Source organism: Corvus brachyrhynchos, unplaced genomic scaffold (genome assembly GCF_000691975.1).
Source record: "Corvus brachyrhynchos isolate BGI_N302 unplaced genomic scaffold, ASM69197v1 scaffold80, whole genome shotgun sequence".
NCBI classification, from domain to species: domain Eukaryota; kingdom Metazoa; phylum Chordata; class Aves; order Passeriformes; family Corvidae; genus Corvus; species Corvus brachyrhynchos.
The window spans coordinates 8,204,478-8,229,316 of record NW_008236769.1 but is presented as its reverse complement, the minus strand read 5'-3'; the positions used below and the strand labels follow the sequence as shown (position 1 = coordinate 8,229,316).

The 24,839-nt window shown below is 38.5% G+C and overlaps 1 protein-coding gene across 8 annotated transcripts in view; it reads left to right on the top strand.

Moving 5' to 3' along the window:
- Positions 1–24,839, top strand: part of PPP2R2C (protein phosphatase 2 regulatory subunit Bgamma) — a 210,605-nt gene that overhangs the window by 89,244 nt on the left and 96,522 nt on the right. Inside the window, exon 2 of one of the 8 annotated variants that reach the window (XM_017727667.1) lies at positions 18,483–18,632. The exons of 6 other annotated variants lie outside the window; for them this stretch is intronic. In XM_017727667.1, the coding sequence (XP_017583156.1) occupies positions 18,584–18,632 (49 nt within the window). In that variant the 5' untranslated portion in view covers positions 18,483–18,583. Of the gene's footprint in view, positions 1–18,482; positions 18,633–24,839 lie in introns of those variants that run through there. One more of the 8 variants, XM_017727670.1, reaches the window with a different exon arrangement.

Here is a 24,839-nt window from a genome sequence, read left to right as displayed (position 1 = left end):
ATGATAACAAGAGGTCATTGTACAATTCAGTAATTGTATAAACTTAGCGTTGTTCCTGTCTGTTTCCACAAGATCATAAAGTAAGAAGAGTTAATTTTCCTGGTCAAAGTAGACTTCCTGAAGGGATTTCTTAATTTTTTTCTTTGAAGGTTATGAGTCAGAATAGTATTCATTCCATATACAGCTAAAACAGCTCCCAACTTTTAATTTTCTTATTTTTTTTTAAATTTTGTCAGGCAGGGGACATTGACTTCATTCATAATTAAAATTAATGACGAAGTCCTGTTGAGAAGTCATTTGAGACTGGTCCATAAAGTGGAGAACAGTTTTGAGGATCCTTGCCATGACAATACATGGCCTTAGGATATTTACTAGTAAGTCACCTTACTTAATCTTTTTATGGTGCCAATAAATCATGTGGATTTTATTTTTTTTTTCAGCTCTTTTGAGTGCAGTACAGATTTCTAATCTTTTACTGATGTTGACAAAGCTGTAGAGAGGTCTGGGGTTGGCCTCCCACATACCTGAAGTCCAGAATTTCAGCTCAAACCTCCCTCTCTGCCATGTAAAACTTTGAAGATAATTATATACCTTGTCACAATTAAACCTTTTTTATAATAGACTTTATTTTAAATTCAAGTACAAAAATACATTTTCAGTAAAACACAAAAGAAGGGTCATGGAGCCTGTTTTCTTCACACAGTATTTATTCATACCATATTCATTTTTCTGTCTCTGCATCTTTTTTCTGTGACTACTAATTAATACAGAGTCTGATTTTTTTCTGCATATTTACATTGAGTAGTGGTGATCTAAAGTAGCACACTTGTAAACCAGCATATGGCCCAGAGCATCCCAGAACTCCTTGATCCTGGAGTCTTTCCTTACACAAATCCGTTGTTTCTACTGTGATTGCTTACATGAGAAGAGGCTTTGGCATTACGTTCATAGTTACAGATCCCTGTCTTAAGAGCTTCCACCTTATCAACTTGTCTTTACCTCCAGTTATATCCCAGTGATTGTATAGCCTCTCAGAGCTTCTTCCCAGGGACTGAGAGTAGAGGAAGGTTAAACCAGTCTTTCAAGAGGGTACATAAAGATTTTCCTGAAGATGCAGTAAATTGGTTTGAGGCTTCAGGCTCAGTTTACAATCTCATTTTTTTCACCAACCACTAGGTAAGAGAGTTTAAGGGACATAAAATTTTGGATCAAGTGTCAGAGTGTCAGAGACAGAGGTTGCAAACAAGGAATAAGAAACATTTTAGGTTCACATTGAATAATGTGTGGTCTTTGGCATAGTTGGGAAACCCTCAAGCTAAAATGTTGGTCCTTTTTTGACTTTCAGTCTGTGAAGATAATATAGTTGTGTTTATAATAGAACCAGAAGGGACTTTGCCTATTCCCAGTCTTCTGGAGATACATCTTGAAAAGCATTTCCCTAGCAGGTTTGGAGCTAGGGTGGAATTCATTAGTCTGTGTGTGATGATCTGGAAGGAACTGTGTAATGTTAGATTGTTCAAAAGGAAGTGTTTTTTTGAGGCACTTAGACATGCTTTATGTGTCAGCAATGGACTTCTAAAAATAAATTACTGAGATACAGCAGAAGGAAATGCCTTCTAATAAAAATGTTATGCCACTGGCATCTGTAAGTAAAAGGGAGGCTAAAGTACCAAAGTTACCAGAAGTGAAACCTCATTGCTCAACTATCAGGCTGTGCGACAGATTTCATAGACTTATAGTTTTCACAGGCTTCTGTCATGTTACTGTTTAGAATTATTGGGATTGTAGGAAGGGATTTGTCACGTGTCTCTTTGGGTTTCATGAAGGACTAAGTTTTTTACCCTCTATTAGTCTTTGGGTTCACAGTTTTAGTCCAGTGGTTTGCCACAAGATACCATTATCAATCTGTATAACAGAGTACATGAAAAATGCTTGGTTTTAAATTTGTTTAGTATTTTACAGCAATACTATGGCATAAGTAAAGGTTTAAGTGTTGCCACACATGGAACTCATTGCAGAACCATTGTTGTGAACTCTTACAGGGCAGGTAATATATTTTTCTGTGCACACATAAAGCCGACCCTACCTAAGTCTTTGGATATTCCAGTGATGCAGGTAGTATGTATTTGTAGCAGACCTGTGCAAGGAAAAAACAAGCAAATAGTCCCCCAAGTCCCACAATAACAATTTCACCCATTTAATTATTTTCTTTTGAGTGCCTAGAAAATTTAGGCCTATTGAAATTGCTTTTGAGAGTGTCACCTTTAATCTTGTAGCAGAGTATTTGAACTCAGATGTTGAAAACAGTTCAACCAAAAAATTGCTGCATACACAGGGATGAGATATGCAGACAGAAAATGAAAAGGTGATAGAGAATGTAAATCCTCTTTCAGGGCCTTATGAGAATGCCATCTGATTATCATAATGATGACACAGGTAACCATCATGCTCTGCATCCCATAAAATCCTGACTCACAAATGAGGTGAGTTTTCACAAAGTCAAACTATCAAATCAACTACAAAACCCCATGGTTTTTGGTTTTGTCATTCTTTGATTCCTAGGAAGACTGATGAGATCTAACAGCTCAAGAGTATTGAGGCTGATGAAATCTAAATTTTCTGTAAGTTTTTTCTACTTTAGTATGCAGCAAATGAAAAATTAGTAAATACTGAGACCCTAGCATCTTGAGATTTTCTGGGGAAAAAGGAAGGTTTGTTTGCACTTAAATACTGTTTGCAGTTTCTTTCTTAAGCTCATCTACTCTGCGTTTGGAACTGATAGTGAATTTCTCGTGCACTTTAATGGTTGTTGTGCCAGGAGGCTGTGGATTTTTGTAGGTTTTCTTTTGCTTGATCAAATACTCTAGGCTCTTATAGGGAGATGAAGCAAATTAGGAAATGTGTTCTTTTTAAACAAATAGTTAAGAATATGCTTCAGGAAAAAGAAAGCGTAATTTGTTTTAAAGGACAGATGCATCTTAAAAAGCACTTAAATTTTAATCAATCCCTTAATTTTTATTAATCTGTAATGAAAAAAACCCTAGTGATTAAAGTCCCAGAAAACTGATTTGATCTTACAAGCTGAGTTGTTAGCTGGAATTTAGAGGTTTTGCTGTAACAGTCTATCAGATCCTATCTGTGTGTTAAGTGCTGAATGACCTCGTGCCATTTATATTGCTCTGTGGTTTGTCAAAAGAAAAAAAGCTTAATTTGATAATTGAGTAGGAAAGAATAAAAAATGTATTCTGGCTGTTTGTGACCAGGTTGGAAGAGCAGTGTCCTGTTTGTTCTTTAAGATGGAAGCAGTGGAGATAACTTAAGAATTACATTTATTCTGGGTAGCAATTGCCTTTTTTTTTCTTTCTTTCTTTTTTTTTAAATTCTGAGGGGTTTTTTACTAGTGTTTGTACCAACATTGTTGGTCTGTGAGAAGGGAGTCTCTGTGCTAGTTTACTTCATTTTGTAAGAGTGCTGGAGTAAAGACTGCATATTTATGTCAGGTAGAGCACAATGGGACAGTATTCTTTAACCTCCAGAACTATGAAAAACATTCAGAAGAATTGATGTGTAATTGGAAAGGAAGCTTTAATTGTAAATAGGTGTTGGGGTTGCGTTTCTCTTAGGATTTTAGGTTGGTTTTATTTCTTTTGTTTGTACTAAATTGAGGTTTGGCTCCCAAGTTCTGAGTGGTTGGCAATAGTTTGAAGGTCTGATTCGAAGTAATTGATTCAGTGCTGTCTCATGCCCCACTCCTGCCTGGTGGCTGATGGGCTGTGCTGTCCCTGATAGTGCAGAGCATACTGGGACACCTTTGGGGGCTTTGTAGGGTGGGTGCCGCTAGATTAATGCTGATGCTGCTTCTTCCTTCCCTCCCCCTGCTTTCTTCTGCATCTCCCCATAAAATACCCTCTTGGCTAAATGCTTGTGCAGAAGAAAACTGATGTTACGGCCTGTGCACTTTGCCTTTCCTGGTTTTACAGCTCACAGTGCAGTGACTGTGACAAGTGCACTGTGAACCTGCTGCCTTTACCCTTGAACCTCTTAGTAAGTGTATAGGGATTTCTTGTGAGGAGTAATCTGTTGCTGGAGATGGTGCAAGTGTGTGTTTTCTTGTAACTTGGACTGGAATCTGACACAAGTTCTGAGTAGATCTCATGCTGATTTTGAGCTGAACACTTCACAAGGTAAAGGAAGCTGGGAAGCAAATTGAGTTGAGCCTTGCCTGCAAGTAATAAAATTTTTTAATCTGTGGTGCTGATAGAGCACCACATTATTTTCTAATGCCTTCCTAATGATGGTATTTTTCTTCCTAATATCTGTACTCGTTTGCTTATGCTGTTAGCTTGGTAACATAGAGTCTGTGTGCTGAAACTCTGCTAAGAGATAAGGCTGTGTCACAGAGATCTATTCCACACGTTGATCCTGCCGGTGACTTCCCTTCACAGGAAGAAGACCTGAATAAAGAAGATGCTACTGTGTTAATGTTAGATACAGAAAACATCTTCCTTGTTCACAGAATCAGTTTTGTAATATCAATGTGCAAAAGAAAAAGCTGAACCAATGTTTCATGGAATTGGCTGTAGAGCTGCATGAAAATGAGAGTGGAAGAGTGACTGATATCAACAGATCAGCAAAAGCCACTGTAAAACAAAACTAAAGCCTCTCCCATCCTGGAGAGATTTATAAACAATGTCAGCAAGCAGATCTACTTCTCACCTGACTGGGGCTTACTGCTTAGCTTGGAATTTTCCTTGCAGAGCAGGAACTTGTTTTACCTTGTCTACAGTGTGTCACCAGTTACACTGTGCTTCATCTGGACAGCCAAGTATGTCTTTTTCTTTCTTTCTTTCTTTCCATGAGCCAAGTAAACATAAAACCTGAACTGAAGATTTGATGATAGGGAAAAACCTCTGTTGCTCACTCTTTTAAAAGATCTGGTACTGTGCTAGAGGCAGAGAGCACTGTGGTATGAAACCAAGCATTTCACTGAAGTCAGTATTACTAATTTCAAGTGTGTTTGTTCCATAGGCTGTGTCTAAGACTCAGTATAATCTAAATGCTAGGTGTCACTTAAAGTGTGTGATGAATAGTGGGATAGCAACAGACATTTGTGGTGGGAAGGAAGAGAAGGCTTTAATAGTAAAGCTGTAGGGTGTGCTCATTTAGGATCACCATGCTCTTTGTCCAATACCATAGAGGGAGAAAATCCTAATCATGCCAAGAGCTGAACAGCTGTTGCCCTTCTATATAAGCTGATGCCTTCAAGGGCGCATTTACAGAAAAATAAAACTGGAAGCATGGAATGGGTACACATAACAGGACAGGCTAAGCCAGTTAATCTCTTAACTTTGCAATATGTATGTATGTACATATATTTAAAGGGTATATATCTATGTATTTGCAGTATATGATTTTTTTTTTCTTTTCTCAAATCAGAATAAGGTTTTGCATTTAATTTTAGATGTTTTCTCTTTGATCTGCGTCTTTAAATCTGATTGAGGGAAACAGAATGTTCTCTTATTGGAACATAAGCGGCTATGCATTTCCTGTTTTGAATGCTTTGGGATTATTATGTGTTTTTATAGTAATAGGTTAAATAAATAGACCTGTATCAGCAATTTTGAGGATATGAGCTTATTGTGCAAACATTTTTTGTGTATATTTGATGTGTCCCCCTGCCTTTCCAATAAGCCTTTTGAGATGTATCTTTTCAGTATAGTTATCCTGCAGTGCTTGATAATGTTGACCATGGTCCTGTGACCATAACCGTAATATTCTGAACATAAAAGATAAATTCTTTTTCCTGTTCAGTTTTCTTCTCCTCTTTCTATGTAACCTCTTTGTCTCTCCTTGTGGAGTGCTTCTATACTGAGGATTCCACAGAAGAAAAAACTGGCATACTGACATCTTAAATATTGCTTGTGGTAGCTTCTACTGTTTGAAGTTTTTGAGAATTGGGAAGGACTTGGCAGTACCTGAGTGTGCACATGAATGATTCCTCCCCTGCCCCCCACTGTTCTGGCTGGCAGATGGTCCTTGAAGGACTTTTGCTAGCAAGTGCAAGTCAGAATAGCCTCTAGGAGTGACTGATACCAGGCAGCCTCTCTGTCTTGCTGAGCTCAACAGAACAAGCCTGCTAGTGAACCTGAGCTATCATTTTCAGTGATACCATTTCTGAGATATCATTTTTTGTGTCAGAGATCACAGTAGCAGCAGAGCAGAGTGCTTAGCTTTCCATGAGAGTTTTCAAACACAACCAAATATGAAATTAAATGTTTGTTACAAAATAAATGCCTGGGAGAGTGAGTTTCCAGTCTTACTGCTGCAATAACAGAAGTACCTTTTAAAATATAAGCTTTAATATAAATTTTTTGTCTAAAACATTTCCTTCTGAAGAAAGCACAATTAAGACATTTTTGCAGGTTGGGATGATCTTCAGGTTGCCAGTAAATGTTGCTCTGTAGCACTACTCTCACTGCCATAATAGTTCTGTATAGAACTGTTGTGGTTTCACCCCCTCTGGCAGCCAAGCCCCAGGCAGCTGCTCGCTCACTCCCCCACAAGCAGGATCAGGGAAAGAATTGGAAGGGTGAAAGCTGGAAAACTCATGGGTTGAGATAAAGACAGTTTAATAGGGAGAGCAAAAGCCACGCACACAAGCAAAGCAAAACAAAGAATTAATTCACTGCTTCCCATGGGCAGGCAGGTGTTCAGCCATCTCCTGGAGAGCAGGGCCCATCACATGTAACAGTGACTTGGGAAGACAAACATCATCATTCCAAATGTCCGCCCCCCTTCCTCTTTTTTCCCCCACTTTGTGTACTGAACATGATGTCACATGGTCTGGAATATCCCTTTGGTCACTTTGGGTCACCTGTCCTGGCTGTGTCTCCTCCCAACTTCCCATGCACCCCCCATTTCCTTGTCAGAGAGGCCATACCAGAAGCAGAAGAGACCCTGGCTCTGTGTAAGCCCTGCTCAGCAATAATAGAAACATCTCTGTATTATCAACCCTGTGTTCAGCACAAATCCAAAAGATAGCCTTATACTAGCTACTGTGAAGAAAATTACCCCAACCAGAATGAGCACATTAACCCAGATTTAACCAGCAAATATGTATTTAGTTTCTTATTTAGTAATGGTTTCTTTTTGTGTAAAATAGCTGAACCTCATTTTGCAGATGAGGATTCCTCTTTTGTATTAATTCTTTTTAGACTCATATTTCTCATTCCTTTTTAGTTGTTCCAAATCCTCCCCTGAACTCTTTTTCTCTGCCTGACCTCTAACACTGTGGATTAAAAAAAAAAGAACTCCAGATGGTTCACTTCATAGAATGAGGGCACCTTTATTTGTAAGGCATTTACATGAGTTAAAAATCCAACAAAGAAGATAAACTATCTTAATCAGTGGTCCTTAAAAATTATGTCTGCAGTTTCAGACAACCATGATTGTAGTGTGACATTGGATAAGTAACTCCCAGACTTCTCACAGGCTATCAGAGCTAACTGAGCTAACCAAGCCTGATGATACTCTGTCTTACATTGGTATGTATCCCATACCTTCTGGTTTCTATATTTACTATAATTACTGCAGTAGCAGGTGGTTTTCTGCAGCTTTGCAGAAGTGGGGTTTGGTATCTGGTCATCAGTGAGTGGTTACAGAATAGAGCAGAGGTTGGTCCTGTGTGCCTCTCATGGACCAAAGCAGGTATCTTTTAGCAATCTTGTGATGGATATCTTTCAAATTTCGGAATTCCAGTCTGGATTCTGGGACTTCCACTCTGTGCCACAAGGCTTGGAAGAAATGCTGGAGGTAAATAAGAGATTATTTTACAGAAGTGCCGGTGAAAATACTACTCTTACTTGCATTTGATGTGGTTGTGGTAATAATTGCAAAGATATCAGAACTGATGGGTGACTAAATTTTTTTCAGGTTGAAAAAGGTAGAAAGAAGATACCAAAATGACAATACAATATGAAAAACCCTAACCTCAAGAATAAAGATTTCCATGGCCTTTGATAATGCAGAGACTTAATTGAATGTGTTGTTCAACTCTTCCCTAAACCAGAATCAGATGCATATCATTCCTGTCATTTAAACTGTGATAGCCCTGATTCACTAGGCACAGCTGGTTCTGTAAACACACAGGGAGGTGGTTTCTGCCCAGAGGAATGTAGTGTTAAGTATGAGACAAGAAAGAGACAGTGTGAGGGTGTATTAAAACAGGGGGAACATGAGGTCATGGTGACTGGTCAGCACAAGAAGCAGCTGTAATAGGAACCTTGCTGCCAAGTGTCTTTGTTTTATGATAATCCATTTGTTGCAGTGCCCTGAGGAATATGGTTTGTTTTAGCTGAACTCCGGAGTTGAATGTAGACTGAGCTGATTGTCTAGTCCCTGAAAACATTCTTCACATTCAATATATTTTCACATTGCCCTTTGTAATTATTTTCTGCAAATAACGATGCAATAATAATAATTACCTCTATAACGACTGAGAAACTGTACTTATACTCAGTTGTGTAACAGTGCCCTTGAATACCCTGGCACTCCAGTGATTACTCAAAAAACTTAAGATAAGCCAGAGAACTTTGCTGGTTACCAGTGAGTTATGAAAGACATTTCAGCAAAATACATAGAAATGCACCTGAGGGTTCCTCAAAAATCTGCAACATAAATATGCAGAAAGAGAAAACTCATGGCAGTCATTTTCTTTGGAGAAACCTAAAGGACTTCACATGGGTGACAGTCCTAACCATTTTAATCTTAGTGTAGGTAGATTTGACATGAATGTTTTAATGTTTATTTAAAAGATATGCACAGTAAAATTTATCACTGTATTGTGTAGTTTGAATGTAATGCAGTAAATCTGTAAACCTTGTCCTGGGGATGTGACATGCTTTAAGTGCTCTCTGTCCACAAATGGCCCTTCGGTGAAGTAAAGGACTGATGGTGCAGGGGTCAGGACAGAGCAAAGTGCTCTCCAAAGTGGCTTTTCTGCAAAGATGTTATTTTCTTGTCTACCAGATTCCAGACAGACTCAGTCTCTCTCTCTCTCTCTCTCTCTGATGGAATTCTAAGCCGTAATTGATTCATAATCTATCCTCAGAGATTTTTTTATGACTCTCTCAGTTATTCCTAGATAGACCGGATTTGAATTGAGTTCAGCTGGTCTCAGCAACAGATGTCAGGTATCACTAAATAATGAGGGGTCATGTAGGAGAAAGCCAAAGATTACTCTTTCTGTAATCTTGACCAAAAGAATCTTTTACTCGCTGCATGTTTTTCAGATAGTTTTGTATTTTTACTGTTGGTGAAATACTGGGATATACATAATGTATGAATATTGCTGTGGAATTGAGTAAAGTTACACTGGAAATGTGTATTTTTCCAGTTTATTTTAATTCATTTTTCACCCACTATCAAATTTAAAAATAAGAGAATTATAAGTAGTGCCATAAATCAATAAGTCGTGAACTGCAGAGCAAGTCATTTTTATAAGAGGGCAAGCCCCTGTGTTTATAATAAATCAAGTTCATTATCTTTTGAGCTTCCTGATTAAAGTAATTAGTCATTTATGCTGATACAAAGCCATCAGTGAATACTTTGCTTTGTTTCACAAATATTAAATCTTAACTTGTTTTGTAAGGGTCATTGGTTATAAACAGCTACAGATTGTAACGTAAATTTGTTGTTTGTTAGCGGGGAAGTAGTTTCTGCCAATGCAAATTAATACACCAAGCAACTCTCTCCTGCAGTTAGAACAAACTGCCTTTAAGACTGTAACATGGAGACTAATTTAAAATGCCCGACAGGACATAGCAGGTGGAGCTGGGTAGGGAGTTGGTAGTGACTGCTGCACAGTGCTGTGGGTCTCAGTTTGGTGAGGGACTGCAGGCTGTGCAGCTGGTGGCCACCCAGGAAGGCTGTGTGGGCTTCCCCACTTCTGCAGTGGCCATGCTGAGAGCTTCCTGTTCCCACAAACCACTGTGGAGATCTCTTGTTAGTTAGTGTCATATTCAAAATATTTGGGAATTTGAGACCTGCATGTGCTTTTATATCTGCAGAATGCTGCTGTTACCTGAGAGGCTTCCGTTTGAAATGAGAGTGTATCACTCCAGCTAGGTATTAAAAAGTCACTGCCAAGCTAAAATTCCTGCTTTTGAGAAAAGCATGCACGAAATTGTACTTCCTCCTGCTCTTTAGCTGTTGGTAAGAGTAGTTTCTTCTGGGGTAGGGGCAAACACAGCTTATTTTTCAGTATGAAAACCATTGTGTTCCATTGGAAAGTTTCTCTATTTCCCGGCATCAGTTCTGACCAATAAATACTTGGCATCATACTTGTAAGAGTTGCCCTTAGAGTGGAATAAATCCATACATTGAGGACAGAAGTTCAGAAGTCTCCTGAGAAGTTTTGTGGATGTTAATTAGGTGTGCCTATGCTCGTAGGTAGAACGAAGTAGGATGAGCCTGATAATTTCAGTGTAAGTCTAGCTTTTCTTCTGCATATCAAGCCTTGCAGGATCTGTGAAAATGTAACATAAGAAAGGACCTAATGGTCTACCTTGACTGCAACTTTATTTAAAGAAAACAGTCTTCTTTCTGCTTTGGTTTCTTTGTACAATTCCAATTCAAGGGTAATTGTGAGCCTCCAAATTCTTTCTTTTTGTATTAGATTACATCCTTTAGGGTTAAAATAAAGGAAACCTTTCCAGCAGTTACTTTGGCCACCTGCTGTGCAAACTAATAATGCCATGCTAATCTCAAAAGGAGTGTCAGTCACAGTTACATTTGAATTTCAGTGTTTCAGGAAGGAGACAATCAAGAGAGGGAAATTAGCTGAACTAGCACTATGTTGTACTGCTTGATTTTAAAATCTACAGTCAGTCAAATACATGAAGAATGGAAGGTGTGTTTTTAAGGAGGAACAGGTTTGTTTACAGGATTTATTTTGGAATTTTAGTGGTGAGACATTACTATAGGTTCTTTTTTCTTTTAGCTTGTACTCCAGTGAGAAATAATACCATATGGGATGAGGATTTGAGAGATTCAGCTTATAAAAGAGGGTAATTGTGACTAAGTGCAGGTTAACACATGAGCTCTGGCATGTGTTTTCCTGTTGTTAGTGATGAAATGCTGCACAGTGTTCACAAGGAAGCTTAAATGTGCTTTAGAGAAAGAGTTTGCATATGCTAGGACAAAGAAAATAGATATTTTTCAGAGATTTCTAAGCATTATAGCATTTTCCACACTAAAAAAAAGGTGGGCTACAAGAAGTCCTCTAAAAGGATGAACACTGTAATTTGAAAAGAAAATAGGTACTTGTGACTGTTCACCTGGATATTAATGCAGGCAATTACCTGGTCCTGCCTTTCAAACATTATTATGTTAGAGCAAGAAAAAAGCTTATATTGTATTTTATATGACCTTTCTAATACTATATATACACATATAGATTTGTGTTATTTGTCTCTGATTCACCAAATGTTTCTTACGTGTGGCTCAAGGCATTTATTTATTGCAAGGCTTCAAGCTGTGGTAAGCAAGGTCATAGATTAAGAATTGATTTCCACAGTTGCTCTAGCATACAAACTAAATTTCTCTTGGTTGGTTATAAAAACCACAGCTGGGCATAAATTCAGCTTTTCAACATTGTCTTGAAAATTAATGTTAAAGCAAATGAGAAAATACTCTGTATGTATTACATGCTTCATTTAGACCTTCAGCTAAAACTTAAGGAAAGCAAATGGGTTAAAAAATGGGTTTTGTGCTGCAGACTACTAAATAAAACTAAGCTAGTAATGAAGATGATGATTTTTTTTATTTCACTTGTGCTTTCTTTTTATGATTTTCTTTTTTTAGTTCAGATTTCCTGTACAGTTTCCATCAAATCCTATTTTGATCAATACCTTGATTAGTCCTTTTTTTTACTATATGCTTCTAGAGTCATTGCTAATTGCAATAGGAATGTGGGTTTCAAAATAAATACAGCTTCTGTTCTTTGGAAACAGACAGTCCTACTAGAAATAGAAAAATTCTGCTGTTTTGTTAGCATTGTCTCTAATGTGAAACACTTATCTTTTTAAACTGAAGACTGTATTTAGATTGAGCTGAAAATTTACTTTATTGAGGAGATATGTTCTGGGGGTGTTTTTATGATGTTCTTTGTGGGTTGTCATGTTGGGTTTTGCTTTTAAGGTGTGCTTTGTGTTGGTAACAGTATTAGAGCTTAACTGTATGCAGAAATCAATTTGTGTAAATGTCAAATTCACTCTTTCATTAATCCTTGCAGCAATACACAGATTCCTACTGACTGTGTACTAAAGCTCAAGTTGGAGAAATTGGCTTCTTAGACACATCTTTAAAGAAAATATTTCTGATATAATATCCTGCCCTCTGTTATTGAATTAGTATGCCTAGAACAGAAACCATAGTATGCAGTGTATGTTTCCAGATCACTATCAACATCAGCAGGTGGCTTTAAAAAAATACTAGCTTGGCCTCTACTGCTTCTGCACATGTCATAGCTACTGTTTCTGCTATTAGCAAAGGAACCAGATTGCAAGATTATTTTTCTAAGATAATAGAGAATATTGTGTTAGCTTGATGGAAATTCTTGTTTTGCAGTGCACAGTCCACACTGTACCTTATGGCACTGGCCCACGATGGAGTACTGTGTCAAAGGTTTTGTGCTAGTCTGTTCTGCTAAAACAATGGCTGAATTGCCAACCCTTTTGCACATTAGTGCATGAAATAACTTTCTCACAGTGGTCACAATATGTGTATAAAGAAAAGCACTTGGAAAGTCAAGTGCTTTGTGATGGGAGGAGTAAAGCAGTTTGGTGAATAAAACAGGTATTTGAAACGTAAACTTTATTATGGAAAACGTGTGGAAATGAAGTACCTCAGAAATCACCCCTCTTGCCAATTCAGATGGATATTTTGGAGGAATGAAGTTGTGAAATTCATCTGTTGGTAATGATTTTTATCCCCTCCCCAAACTGCATTTTGTGGGATTAGAATACACAGATCTCTTTTCATGGCTGCTCCCGGAAAACCAGTTAGCACTTGACCGTATTTTGCAAAATTTTGAGTGGCAGCTTATTTTAACGTATTGAGAAGTGAGGATTTTGTCAGTGTTTAAAATGCCTATGTCTATAAAAAACTTCCTTTTGACTTCATTGAGATTTCTATATGGAGATACCTCAAAAAAAAATGCAGCTTTGTGGTGAAATAGAGTGAATCTATTCATCTCAGGCTGTCTCTGAATAATAAAGTCTCACTGAAAGCCTTGTTAGGAAGGAATTACGATTATCAAGTCTGGTAGTCAGGAAGGCTTGTTGTTAGTGTATTACTGCAGGACAACTCAAGCATGGTCATGCCTGACTGAATACAAGATTTATGCCCATTTCTAAAATGTTGGTTTCTTTTTTTGAAAAACACCGAAATATGTATGAAGAATTTTGGACTGATTCATTAACTTTGAATAAATTCCTACAACAAATGAGTGAAAAGAAGAGAAAGCAAAAATAACTAGCTTAGCAGCACTCCTTATGTGAGGTTGGCTGCCTGCAGAGACACAGGACTGAGAGATCACTGATAATTCATTGTCGATCCATTTGATGGTAAACTTTGAGAAACAGTATCTTTTCAGAAGCAGATATGGCACCACCCTCCAAGATTTATGGGCAGGAGTTGACAGTGTACACCTGAGAAAGGTCTGTCTAGCTGCAGCCTAGTTTGGGCTTATGTAGGAATCAATTGTGAAAAATTTTGTTTGAAAAAGTGCACCCACAACTTGTATTTGAGACTGCTGGGGTCTTTGAGTTAGCAGAGCAGTGTGCTAGGTGACTTAGGCACCCAAAGATGATCAGAGGGCTGAAGCACCTCTTCTGTGAGGAAAGGCTGAGAAAATTGAGGTTGTTCAGCCTGGAAAAAGAAGGCTCTGGGGTGACCTCATTGTGCCCTTCCAGTACCTGAAGGGGCTGCAAGGGAGCTGGAGAGGGACTTCTAGCAGGGGTATATATTGACAGGACAAGGGGGAATGGCCTTAAAATGAAAGAGGGAAGGTTTAAATTGAATATGAGGAAGAAATTATTCTCTGTGGGGGTGGTGAAACACTAAAATAGGTTGCCCCTAGAAGTTGTGGTTGCCTCATCCCTTTGAAGCATTCGAAGACAGGGATAGGGGCCTGAGTAACCTAGTCTAGTGGAAGGTGTCCCTGGCCGTGGTAAGTCGTTGGAACTAAATGATCTTCTTCAAGATCCCTTCAGTCCATACTATTCAGAGATTCTGTGATTCTGTGAGTTGAAGTCTTCCCTTTGCATTTTAATTTTGGCATGTTTGTTATCTCAGCACTTGATATGAAATCTAGAAAACTGCGGTCTCTCTGACTTTAATTGGAGAATTAAACTTGTCAAGTTCCCTGAAGGTTTAAAGTGTGCAAATATGAATATTCTTATCATGCTTGGATTTTTGTAACACAGTTTGTGCTTCTTCATACGCTGTTATCAAAATGTACATATACTCCAGTGGTATTGTTACATTACATTAGTGGGGATTAATGCTGCAAAACCCTATATCCGCAGCCAGAGGGTGAACCACATAATTTCAGAAAGATCAAGGGACTGCAGTCATTTACATGTGATTGGGTTTTCTTGGATGCATATGCAATTTCTCTGCACCCTCCTGTACAGCACTTGGAGCCGGGCTCTGGTCTGAAGAAGGCGACTAATGACAGCAATTATCTATTGGTCTTCCGTCTGCACATCTGCTTGGGAACATAACTCCTTGGCTTGGGTTAAAACAGCAGTGAGGCTTTTTTAACCACTCTGAGAGAAAAAATATAAATAATGCAAGTAGTTATGCATTCCCAACTTTATCCCTTCACTACCCACTGCCTTGCTCTGACAAGGATGGTTCTGAGAAATACACTCAGGCAGAAGTTGTGAACAACTGGTCTTGCTGAGACTCTTCCTGAGCCTCCTTCTGTGTCGTGTTCCCTCAACACCAGAAATATCTTTGCTAAGACTTCCCTAAGACTTAAGTAAACATATTCATTGGGTTTTTTTCCCTCTCATGATAGCATTTTCATCAAGGACCAGAAGACAGCACCAAATGATGGTTGGGTCACATGGCTTTATTCTCTGTTTTGATGGTCGAAAATGAGACATATGATTGTCTCATTATGTATGATGTTAGTAGGGAGAAGGACTTGAAATGATCAAGATGATCAAGAAGCTTCCAAACAGTGAAACTATGTGACCAAAGGAGTCCTATAATGTAGGTTTCAAATGCTCTGTAATTTAAAAGTATCAAGCTTGTTTCTACATTCTGTTTTAAAACAACTTTACTCCTTCTTCTCTGCTCTTCTTCTTCGGAATTTTTTCTTTGTGGAAGGACTGACTTGAAACATTTCAGGTTTTTCTCTCTGTTGTGTATGGGGTAAACATACAGCCAAGCATGAAACAGTTATTTACTAAGAATTCCACCTTTGTGGTTACTCCATTGCTGTGATTACATTTGAGCAGCTCTAGATTTCAGTACTGTTGCTTTCAGTTTTTAATTAAAAGTTTTCTTAGCCACAGACCAGAACAACAGGGGGTTTTGTATCTACTAACAGTGCCTCCCCCCACCCCCCAAAGGTTCAGCTGTGAGTGAAATGCTATTAAAAGCAATATTGGTACAGACGCCAAGTGGAAAGAGACAGCAAGCATGTAATAAAGAACAGTTGTTTCACAATGAAATGTAAATAAAATAATTATTTTAAAACAGGTTTTCTTCTGTTTATCTTCTTTTAATCTCAATTTTCCGTAAGAATAATAATAGTAATTTTCAAACAAGGAGTGGAGACTTTGATTCCACTTACTGTCTTAGTAATCTTGCACTGAAATGCTTGTATTTTTCAGTGCTGGTACTTAATTTTAGTAATCAACCCCTGTGCATTGACTGTCTTGTAGGTGTACTTTCTACACGTACAGGTTTTGATAAAGGCTTGCAGACTTCATTTAGTTAATCAGGATAAGACAAAAATGAGACACTTGATGGATTTTTCATAAGGACACACATTTTTGTTTACAGATAAGTGAACACATTAGGTTGTGCAACAGCTGTGTCTAAGTAGATGTAGAAGTAGGCATTTATGCTGGGCACAAATTTTTTTCTCCACATATGCAGGCATAAGGCCCAGGTAAAAATGTAATGCTTAGTTTCTAGACAGTGCACAATGTCCTTTGGTCAGTTACTTTATACAAACGTGTTTCTTTGTTACTGTGCAGGAGGACTCTAGCATTCATCATAAAAACCCAGATGTCAGCAGAATAAGGTGACCTTTCCAAAAGCAAACTTACAAGAAAAGTTCTTACATTTGAAGGGCTGCGATTGACTTTCTAAAATTATGGTTAATTGTTCATCTGACCCATTTGTTTAGAAAAGGTAGTACTGAATCCTGTGACACTGACAGTAGAACTTTGATCATGGGGATCCAGTATGCATTGCTTGAGGGCATTTGCTTTTATAAACAGGATCTATGATTGTTAATGTTCTTCTGAGTATCCTAAATCAGCATATGGAGCATACATATTTCAGGTGTAAATACACAGCCTGAGCTTGATGCTATTACTGTTGTGTTGCATTTATTTATTTGGTATGTATTTTCATATTTTTAAAATTAAGAGTATGGAATATTTTTTTAACCAAATTTTTGCAATGGGTAGTTCATCACTAAAAATCAGCATTATGGTGGATCCTTTCTGAGTCTTCACTCTATGGCAAACTGCAGTAGGAGACATTCTGAAAAACATGCAAATGGATTTAGAAGAACACCTTTAATTGCTGGTTCAAGTTTAAGAAGAGGCATCAGCAGCGTAATATGGCTGTACTACAAGTTTGACTCCATTGGAATTCTGCTCAGTGTTTTACAGTGCCATGCATGTTCTGTTACATGGCATACACCTACACTGGCTCAACCAGCGGAAAACCTACAAAAACATGCAGATGCTGAGAGAGATGCAGGAAGAACTGAAGAAATAGAGGTCATCGGGTGTGAGACTTCTAGGTATGCTCTTCTTTTTGTCAACAAAATGACATAATACTTGAACTATTGGTTTCTTTTACCTGATGTCTGAATACAGATTTGTTTGTAGTATTTATTGCTTTCTTGTTGATAGGAAGTTGAAGAAGGGAATTAATGTTGAATGCAGGGCAGTTCATGATACTCCGAAATTTTTTTTCTCTTTTCCACGCCTTTAATAAGACACAGTTGCATGGGCCAGTTTGATTATTTTCTTAGTGACATGGAAAAGCAAAAGAGAAGGCCTTGCAAATATAAATTAGTTGTTATTTGCTCATTTGAAACTGGCAAGGAAACAGCTAATGCATTGCTCCATGACTAGCTCAAAGTTACTGATACCTGAACAGTTTTATGTATCACATCATTCATGTACTTGCTCATTGTTCTCTCACTGTGTTTTCTGTTCTTGGCCTGTCCGAGTTCATTTGTGGCAGAGAGCTCTTTTTGGATGCCTTTTGGTTTCTGCTGTCCTTTGTTTTAAAATAATCATACTGCAAATCTTACACTGTTGGAGCTCATTCTTGCTTTGCTGTCTAGATCATGAGCATCTGACACATGACAGTTCTCCATTGCTGCAAAACTAATCTAGTAACTCCATGATTGCTTTTTGTCTCTTTTTGCCTCTCAAAGGCACTAATGTGAGGATATTTCCTGACTCCTTAGTACCTCTTTTAATTAATTGACAGTTATTTCTCTTTTATTCAGAAAGAGAAGGTGCTGGTAAAAACTAGCTACACAGGACATTAATAGCAAAACAATCAGCTATTTAGGCTCAATTTAAGGAAAAGAAATTTTGCTTCCTTATTGTCTCTCTTAAATAAACCGTGAGGTGGGTTTATTCTTTTGTCCACACCCATCTTTACGCTTTGCTTCTTGATAGTCATCTGCAAATCAAATCCATTGCTAAACTGAGATACTCTCTCTCCACCTATACTTAAAATAACCGTAAGAGTTGTAAGAAAGTGAACCCACATGATCTGTGTGTTTTCAGTCTGTGTAGTTGTTTGCAAACTGCACGTAGTTTGTTTTCACAGTACTCTCAGTGTGCCAGAGAAGAGCTAATCATGTGGGTATATAGTATATTGCTTCTAGTCCTGTCAGGCCATCAGCGAGCATGGATCTGTGCTGAGGCTTTCCACCTTAACAGAGTCCTGGAATTTGGACTGATGTAACCTCTTTATATTGGGTGGAGGGTTTGAAGTGTGAATCACCATTGAATTTACAAGGGAAAAGAAGCACAAATACCCACTGAAGAGACTGTATTGATGTAAGGAGCTGCAGTGTTGGATGTAGAACTGACACACAGTCTTGAAAAGTTGATGGTTTAAGGGAGACGTTAAATGAAATTAAATTAGTCTCTTGTATACCACAGGTGGCTAAATAGCTTTGTTTTTATGTTTTTATTTGAAAGATATCACCTGCTGGCTGCAGAGTGGGTGGATTCAGCTTCCTTCTGGAGCCTGAGAAAATCATTGAGGAAGATCTTGCTTTCTGCTGCATCCTAAAGACAGTATGGAAGGGGAGAGCATCTATGAGGTTGATTCTGGAGATGGACTGGGAGGTAGGGATGCCTGTCACTTATTTTTGTTTTCATCCCAGATGGCTGGTTACAGGAATCCCTTATGACAATGGACCTTGGAATTTACAAAGAGCAAATGTGGTAAAGGTGCCTACAGTTCACTGATTGTATTTTGTCACTTTACAAGCGGTCAATAAAAATTTTTCAAAACAGCTGCGTCTTAGAGGAAGTGGTATATGTAGACAGTGGATGTTCCGAATGTTGTTATTTAGAGTCTGAGATGTCCCAGAGGTAATACAAACACTAAATACTTACAATAAAAGTAAAGCCTTTTTTCTCTTTCTTTGTTTCTCCTTTTTCTGTCTCACGCACCAACTGTATTGCACACACTGTTTTGTTTGTATGTTTTAACTGGACTACAGAAAATTGAATGAAGTGATACTGACTCTGTCTTCTATACTAGTGACCATGTGTAGATGGACACTTTTCACTGATCTAAAATAAAGAGTATTTGTTCTTATTTAGCTACAAATTCTACAGGTGTCTTTTGGCAAATTAGGTCATGTCATTGCTGTGGTTTATAATTTCCATAGTAGGGTGAAAAACTTCTCAGAGAGTGTAATATTACATATTTCAATAGGGCTGCTGATTTTATCTGTAATGCAGGGGATCTCTGGCAAGGTGTTTGGATAGACCTGTCTGTTTTAAATTCCTGGTTTAACACAGCTTCTTCTGAGACTAACCAAGCAAACATCTTTAGTTTGCAGAACAGCTTGAACTGCCTAGGTCAACTCACTGTTGAACTCAGAAATCTAAATATTACGGGAAAGAAAGAGGCTCTACATTAAAAGGTTGTAATAACATAAGACTCAGTGTGCTGACATCTGTTTAATGGTTTAGATGTTTTCCTGTAACTGAATTGTAATAATGAAGATTAATTTTTTTCTGAGTATACTGTGCTTGTGCTAAGATACCTTCTTTCGTGTTTAATACTTTTCCTGGACCCTAGATTTATCAGCATTACTGTTTAGTAGGAGGAGCAGTTTCCACAGTGTTATCACTGAGTTTCCTTCACATGAATGAGTTGCTTCCAGAGACCCATCAGTTGGGCTGACATGCAGATATGTATTCCTAAGCAGTTTACTTTTTTTTTAGTATAGAAACTGGTGGTTCAAGTTAGTTTTAAAATTTCTTATAATACTATTCAATAATTATTTTGTCTAAATAATAATTTTGTCATAATAAATTTTAGTAAGAACAATGGAAGTATTTAGGCTGAAATGATGCCTTTCTGCTAGGCAAATGAAAGGTAACAGAATATCAGCATTCCCTTTGACATTCTGAGCATTTGTATTGCCCTCTCCCAAAGTCTTGGAAACAGCTGGAGCCATTGTTATGATGGTTACTCTTGAGTACTAGTTCAGGCCTTATCATCGTATGCTTCAGTCACTGGATCCGTGCTGCATCTTTGTCATGGATTTCATGCCAATTTGAGCATGGAGGATTTGTTTCAGTGCTGAGGTCACTGACAGTTTTGTATCCAGTCCTCCTTGAGTTTGACCTTTTTTGTTATAAAAAGTTACTGCCCTTGATCCACATTTTTCTGATTTATATAGGCAAGAGTGAGTGTGTACATTTAAATAAACAGAAGGAATAATGATTTTTCTGGCTTGTCCTCTTTATTATTTGGATTCTGACCTGAGATTGTAAACTCTTCAGAGAAAATTTACAGTTTTGGGGAACAGAATAGATTGTCATTGACATAAGTTGAATAGAATTACTGGCAGGAGAACAAAATCTGATCTTGCACATGCTAGGGCCATACTTCCAGGAGCGTGTCAGTATTTCCAGCATACATTTATGTATAGTTCTTTTTCGGAAAATGTGTGCTTGCATGAGTAATAGTGTACTAGTTTGAAAACAAACCAGTGGGAGGCACCAAGTCAGAATAACAATTTAATGGGGAAGTTAAAGAAAAGGAAGGAAAAAAACTAAAAGAAAACACTGGTTCAAACTGACAGAGTCAAGATACAACCTGAGTCCCTGTTAGGCAGGGTGGTGGTAGCAGTCTGGTGGAATGGTGGCTGCAGTCCTCTGAAGCGGTGATCCTGTAGAAAAAAGGGTCTGCTCTTCCTCAGAAGGTCCAGTAGTGGCTGTGTAGCTCCTGTCCTCTGGAAATCCAGTGGAAAGGCCTTGTCTCTGGTGTTCAGCCTCAGCTTATATCCACGATGGGATGCTTGGTTCCTCCCTCTGGGTGGAGCATCTCACAATGGGGTAATGAGTCATGAGGCCAAGTGTTGATTAGGCTCATTAACAGAAGATAGTCCGGAGGGAGTTATCTCTGAGTCAGGTGGCAGGACAATGATGGGCAATTAACAGAAAGACAGTCTGGGGGGAGGAGGCAAGGAAACACTGCCCCATCTGATTTCAACACCTCATGAGGATGGTGATAGAATACACTGCAACCCAGGACAAATAGTAACCACAGAGTACTATTTCATATTTTGTCAGAAAGCAGCTGATGTGAATTCCTGGATAGTGCTCAAGTGAAAAAAAATTCCTTGCTTCATCCGTTGTAAACAAAATAAAGGAAAATCAAAAGAAGCTAGCCATAAAATCCCATTCTGAAAGTATGAGAAATGGGTAAGAGTGATCACTCTGTGATGGTCAGCCTATCAAGCATTCTTACCTGATGAGCAAAGGAAGTATTGGAAACTCACGTGTTTTAAAATCAAGGGCAACTAAGACTTTGAATGTAGCTTTGCTGAGTTTCTTGGGCTCTCTTTGTCCTGCTTTTACTTATTTCTACTTTTGATGTCTACTGTTTGTGGAGCCAAATTAGCAATTTTTCAAAGTTTTATGGAATGTGAAGTAAATAAAAGTGTGACTTTGAAATAAAGTAAGTATCTTTCAGAAGATAAAGGGCATGCATACTTTCTGAGATAGTGTTTAACAAAGCCTGTATTCATCCTATATATATATGTCTGCATTTATAATATATCTTGAGGTATGTACAGATCAAGCACAGATGTATGGTTAAAATTAGGCTGATTTCATGTCTGAATTATGATACATCAGAGATCTGAGATGAAACAGAAATGTTCCCATTTTCAGCATGTACAGAACATATCAAGCAATTTATCATCAGTATGATGGAATCACCTCCCAAAAGCAAAGTATATTTTGTTAATTCCAGGTCTGTGGTCTCTGATGTAGGAGTTTCTTGGGAACATAAAGTTTTCCTGTAAGACTGCATGAGTTTGGAGCTCAAAACACCTTAAAATTTTTTTGGCCATTGTCAGATACAGAAAACATATTAACAAATATGATACCCCATAGTTCATTATTTCCTTAATAGAAAACAAGGCCACTATTTTCAGGAACCCAAAGTAAGGCTCTTCCCCTCATTTTAATTTCAAAAAAAGTACATGGATTTTCATGGGTGTGGGTGGCTTGTAACACTCTATAATGCCAGTAAAAGCTCAGAAATTATGCTTATAGACCAAGTAAATCAATTTGATACTGTGGAGTTATGGACTTAACTCTGGCTTGGTTTAAAAATCAACCCTAATATTAAAAGCAGTTTAGGTAGCTGTGCTATGGGCATTTATCTTGTCATCTTCACTTGATAATGCTTATTAGGAGGTTTTGAATACCTCTTAAATGATGCACAAAGAGGAACAGGGCTGAGATTTCCCCTGGCCTGTAAAGCCAAAGTCACTGAGCATCCTTACAACGCAGGCAAAGAGAGTCTCCTGAGTAAAGCCGCCCTAAACACGGTTGAAGAAGAGGCAGGGCTGTGATTCTTCACTGTGCAATGCAGTAAATACCTATTACAGCTGACCTAGAACAGATGGGTACCTCTACTTCAAAGCAAAGACTCATAGCCTAAGTTGTTGAGGGAGGAATGTATGCCTTTCCCCAAGTGCAAGAACTCCGTAGTGGGGTGACCTTGGCTTGCTGCCAGATGCCCAGCAAGCTGCTCTCTCACTCCCCATCTTCAGCAGCACAGGGGAAGAAAGTAAGATGAAAGAATAAGGAGAGGACATCACTCACCAATTACTGTCACAGGCAAAACAGACTCGACTAGAGAAAGATTAATTTATTGCTAATTAAAAATACAGAAAGTTAGTGCCAAAAATAAAATACCAAACTGAAAACCACCTTCCCCTTGCCCCCCTCTTTTCCCAGACTCAACTTCCCTGTTTCCTTCCTAACTTTCCTGCCACCTTCTGCCACTCCTGAATGGTGCAGGGGGAATGGGGAGTGAGTTGCTCTCAGTCTATAACATTTCATCTCTGCTGCTCCTCATGCTCTTCCCACGCTTCAGCGTGAGGTCCCTCTCAAGGAATACAGTCCTTCATGAACTTATCCGACATGGGTCCTTCTCCACTGCTTCAGTATGAATCCTTTCCATGGGGTGCAGTCCATCAGGAATGTGCTGCTCCTACAGGCTACTGTTCTTGCCTGAAAACCTGCTTCTGCGTGGGCTTCCTGCATGGGCCATGGCTCCTGTCCGGAGCCTGCTCCAGTCTGGGCTCTCCATGGGCTGCAGTTTCCTTCAGGGCACCTCCTCATATTCTAGTTTGGTGTTCTCCATGTGCTGCAGAGTGAATATCTGCTCCACTGTGGTCCTCCACCGGCTGCAGGAGGACAACCTGCATTGTCATGGTCTTCTCTATTGGCTGCAATGGAATTTCTGCTCTGGTGCCTGCAGAACTTTGCCCCTTCCTTCTTCACTGACCTTGGCATCTGCAGGGCTGGTTCTCTCATGTTTTCTCATTTCTCTCTCACAGCTGCTGAACAGGTTTTTTACCCTTTTCTAAATTTGTCATCACAGAGGTGCCACTTGTGGGCTCAGCTTGGGCCAGCAGTGGGTCTGTCCAACATGGGGCAGCTTCTGGTCTCTTCTTACAGAGCCCACCCCCTGCCAATACCTTGCCCTGAACACATACTCTTGCAGTAATTCCAGAGCAATATGCTGCTTCAAATGTATTCCTTATAGATTTGATACAATTCTTCAAGGGTATTGATGTTAAGTGACTACTTTGATATATTCCTAAAAGTGATCACTAAATCAGGCAAGGTAGTGTTATCTGTATTTAGAGATGTTTCTTCAGAAACTTTTAATCCTTTTAGTTATGGAAAGATATAAGTATTAATTAAAAGTGAAGATCAAGCTCTATTATTGTTCTACTTTCATAACTTGATTTTTCGGCATTTAGTCCTATTTGTTTTTGCAAAGACTCTGCCATGTATTGATGTATATGTAGAATCAATACTGTGGCACACGTTTTAATTTGCTCTCTGAACTGTGTTTTAATAAGAATCTGAAGATTTGCTGCTGTACAAAAGGTATTACAGGGAAGAGACTGGGGAGGGGTCAAATAACTTCTTTCTGTTGCATTGTTGATATTATGCCAGATCTGATTTTGGCCTGGTGTTTTCACTTGTAGCTCTTGTTCAAGTAAAAAAATCCTTCCTGCATGTTAGCAAGGCTGCAAGCCAGTTGCTATGGTATTCAGCATTCTTTTTTTATTTTTAACCAATTGGATGACTTTTGTAGTGATTCAGCCCAGAATAAGAAATTGGTCACATAGGCTAGAGCTGTATCAAAAGAGCAGGTATTTTTGGCTTAAAGAATCTGAAGAGGTTGGGAGAAAGGCAGAATTTGAGTTTCAAGAAAATATCACAGTCTATGTATATGGTATATATTGTGATGTGTTACTGAATGCTAGTAATGATGGTGAAAGGCACTAGTCCTTTTCCAGGATGATGGTAAAAATTGAATGACTGAACTAATTTCTCTATGTTGTTTTATCACCCAAAGGTATCAGTAATTCCTAGCTAAAAAATTATTAGTTTTTTTTAATTCGGTATCCATGTTTGATTGTTTTGCATTGTGTTACTAAATGGTAGTATGTTTCTGACAGGGTGCTATTTGCACATAGAGAATTGCCAGACTCTGCTTGTCTGCTCAATTTTAGTGTTGCTGTTTGGCTAATCAGAAAATTCTGAACAACTGCTAGATAATCTATAAGGCTTTTAAAGTTCTAATGATGCTGACACGTACCTGGCAGTGCTACAAGGATAAAAGAAAGACAAGATAGAGAGACGTATATTGTGACAGATGAACTATTCAAAACAGGAGGACTTTTGCTGGTCCAAGAATGTTTTAAGCTTCTTGGCTTGAAGGCAAGGTAGTTGTCCTACCTACCCGGTCTGCTACTGTATCAGCAGCACAAATAA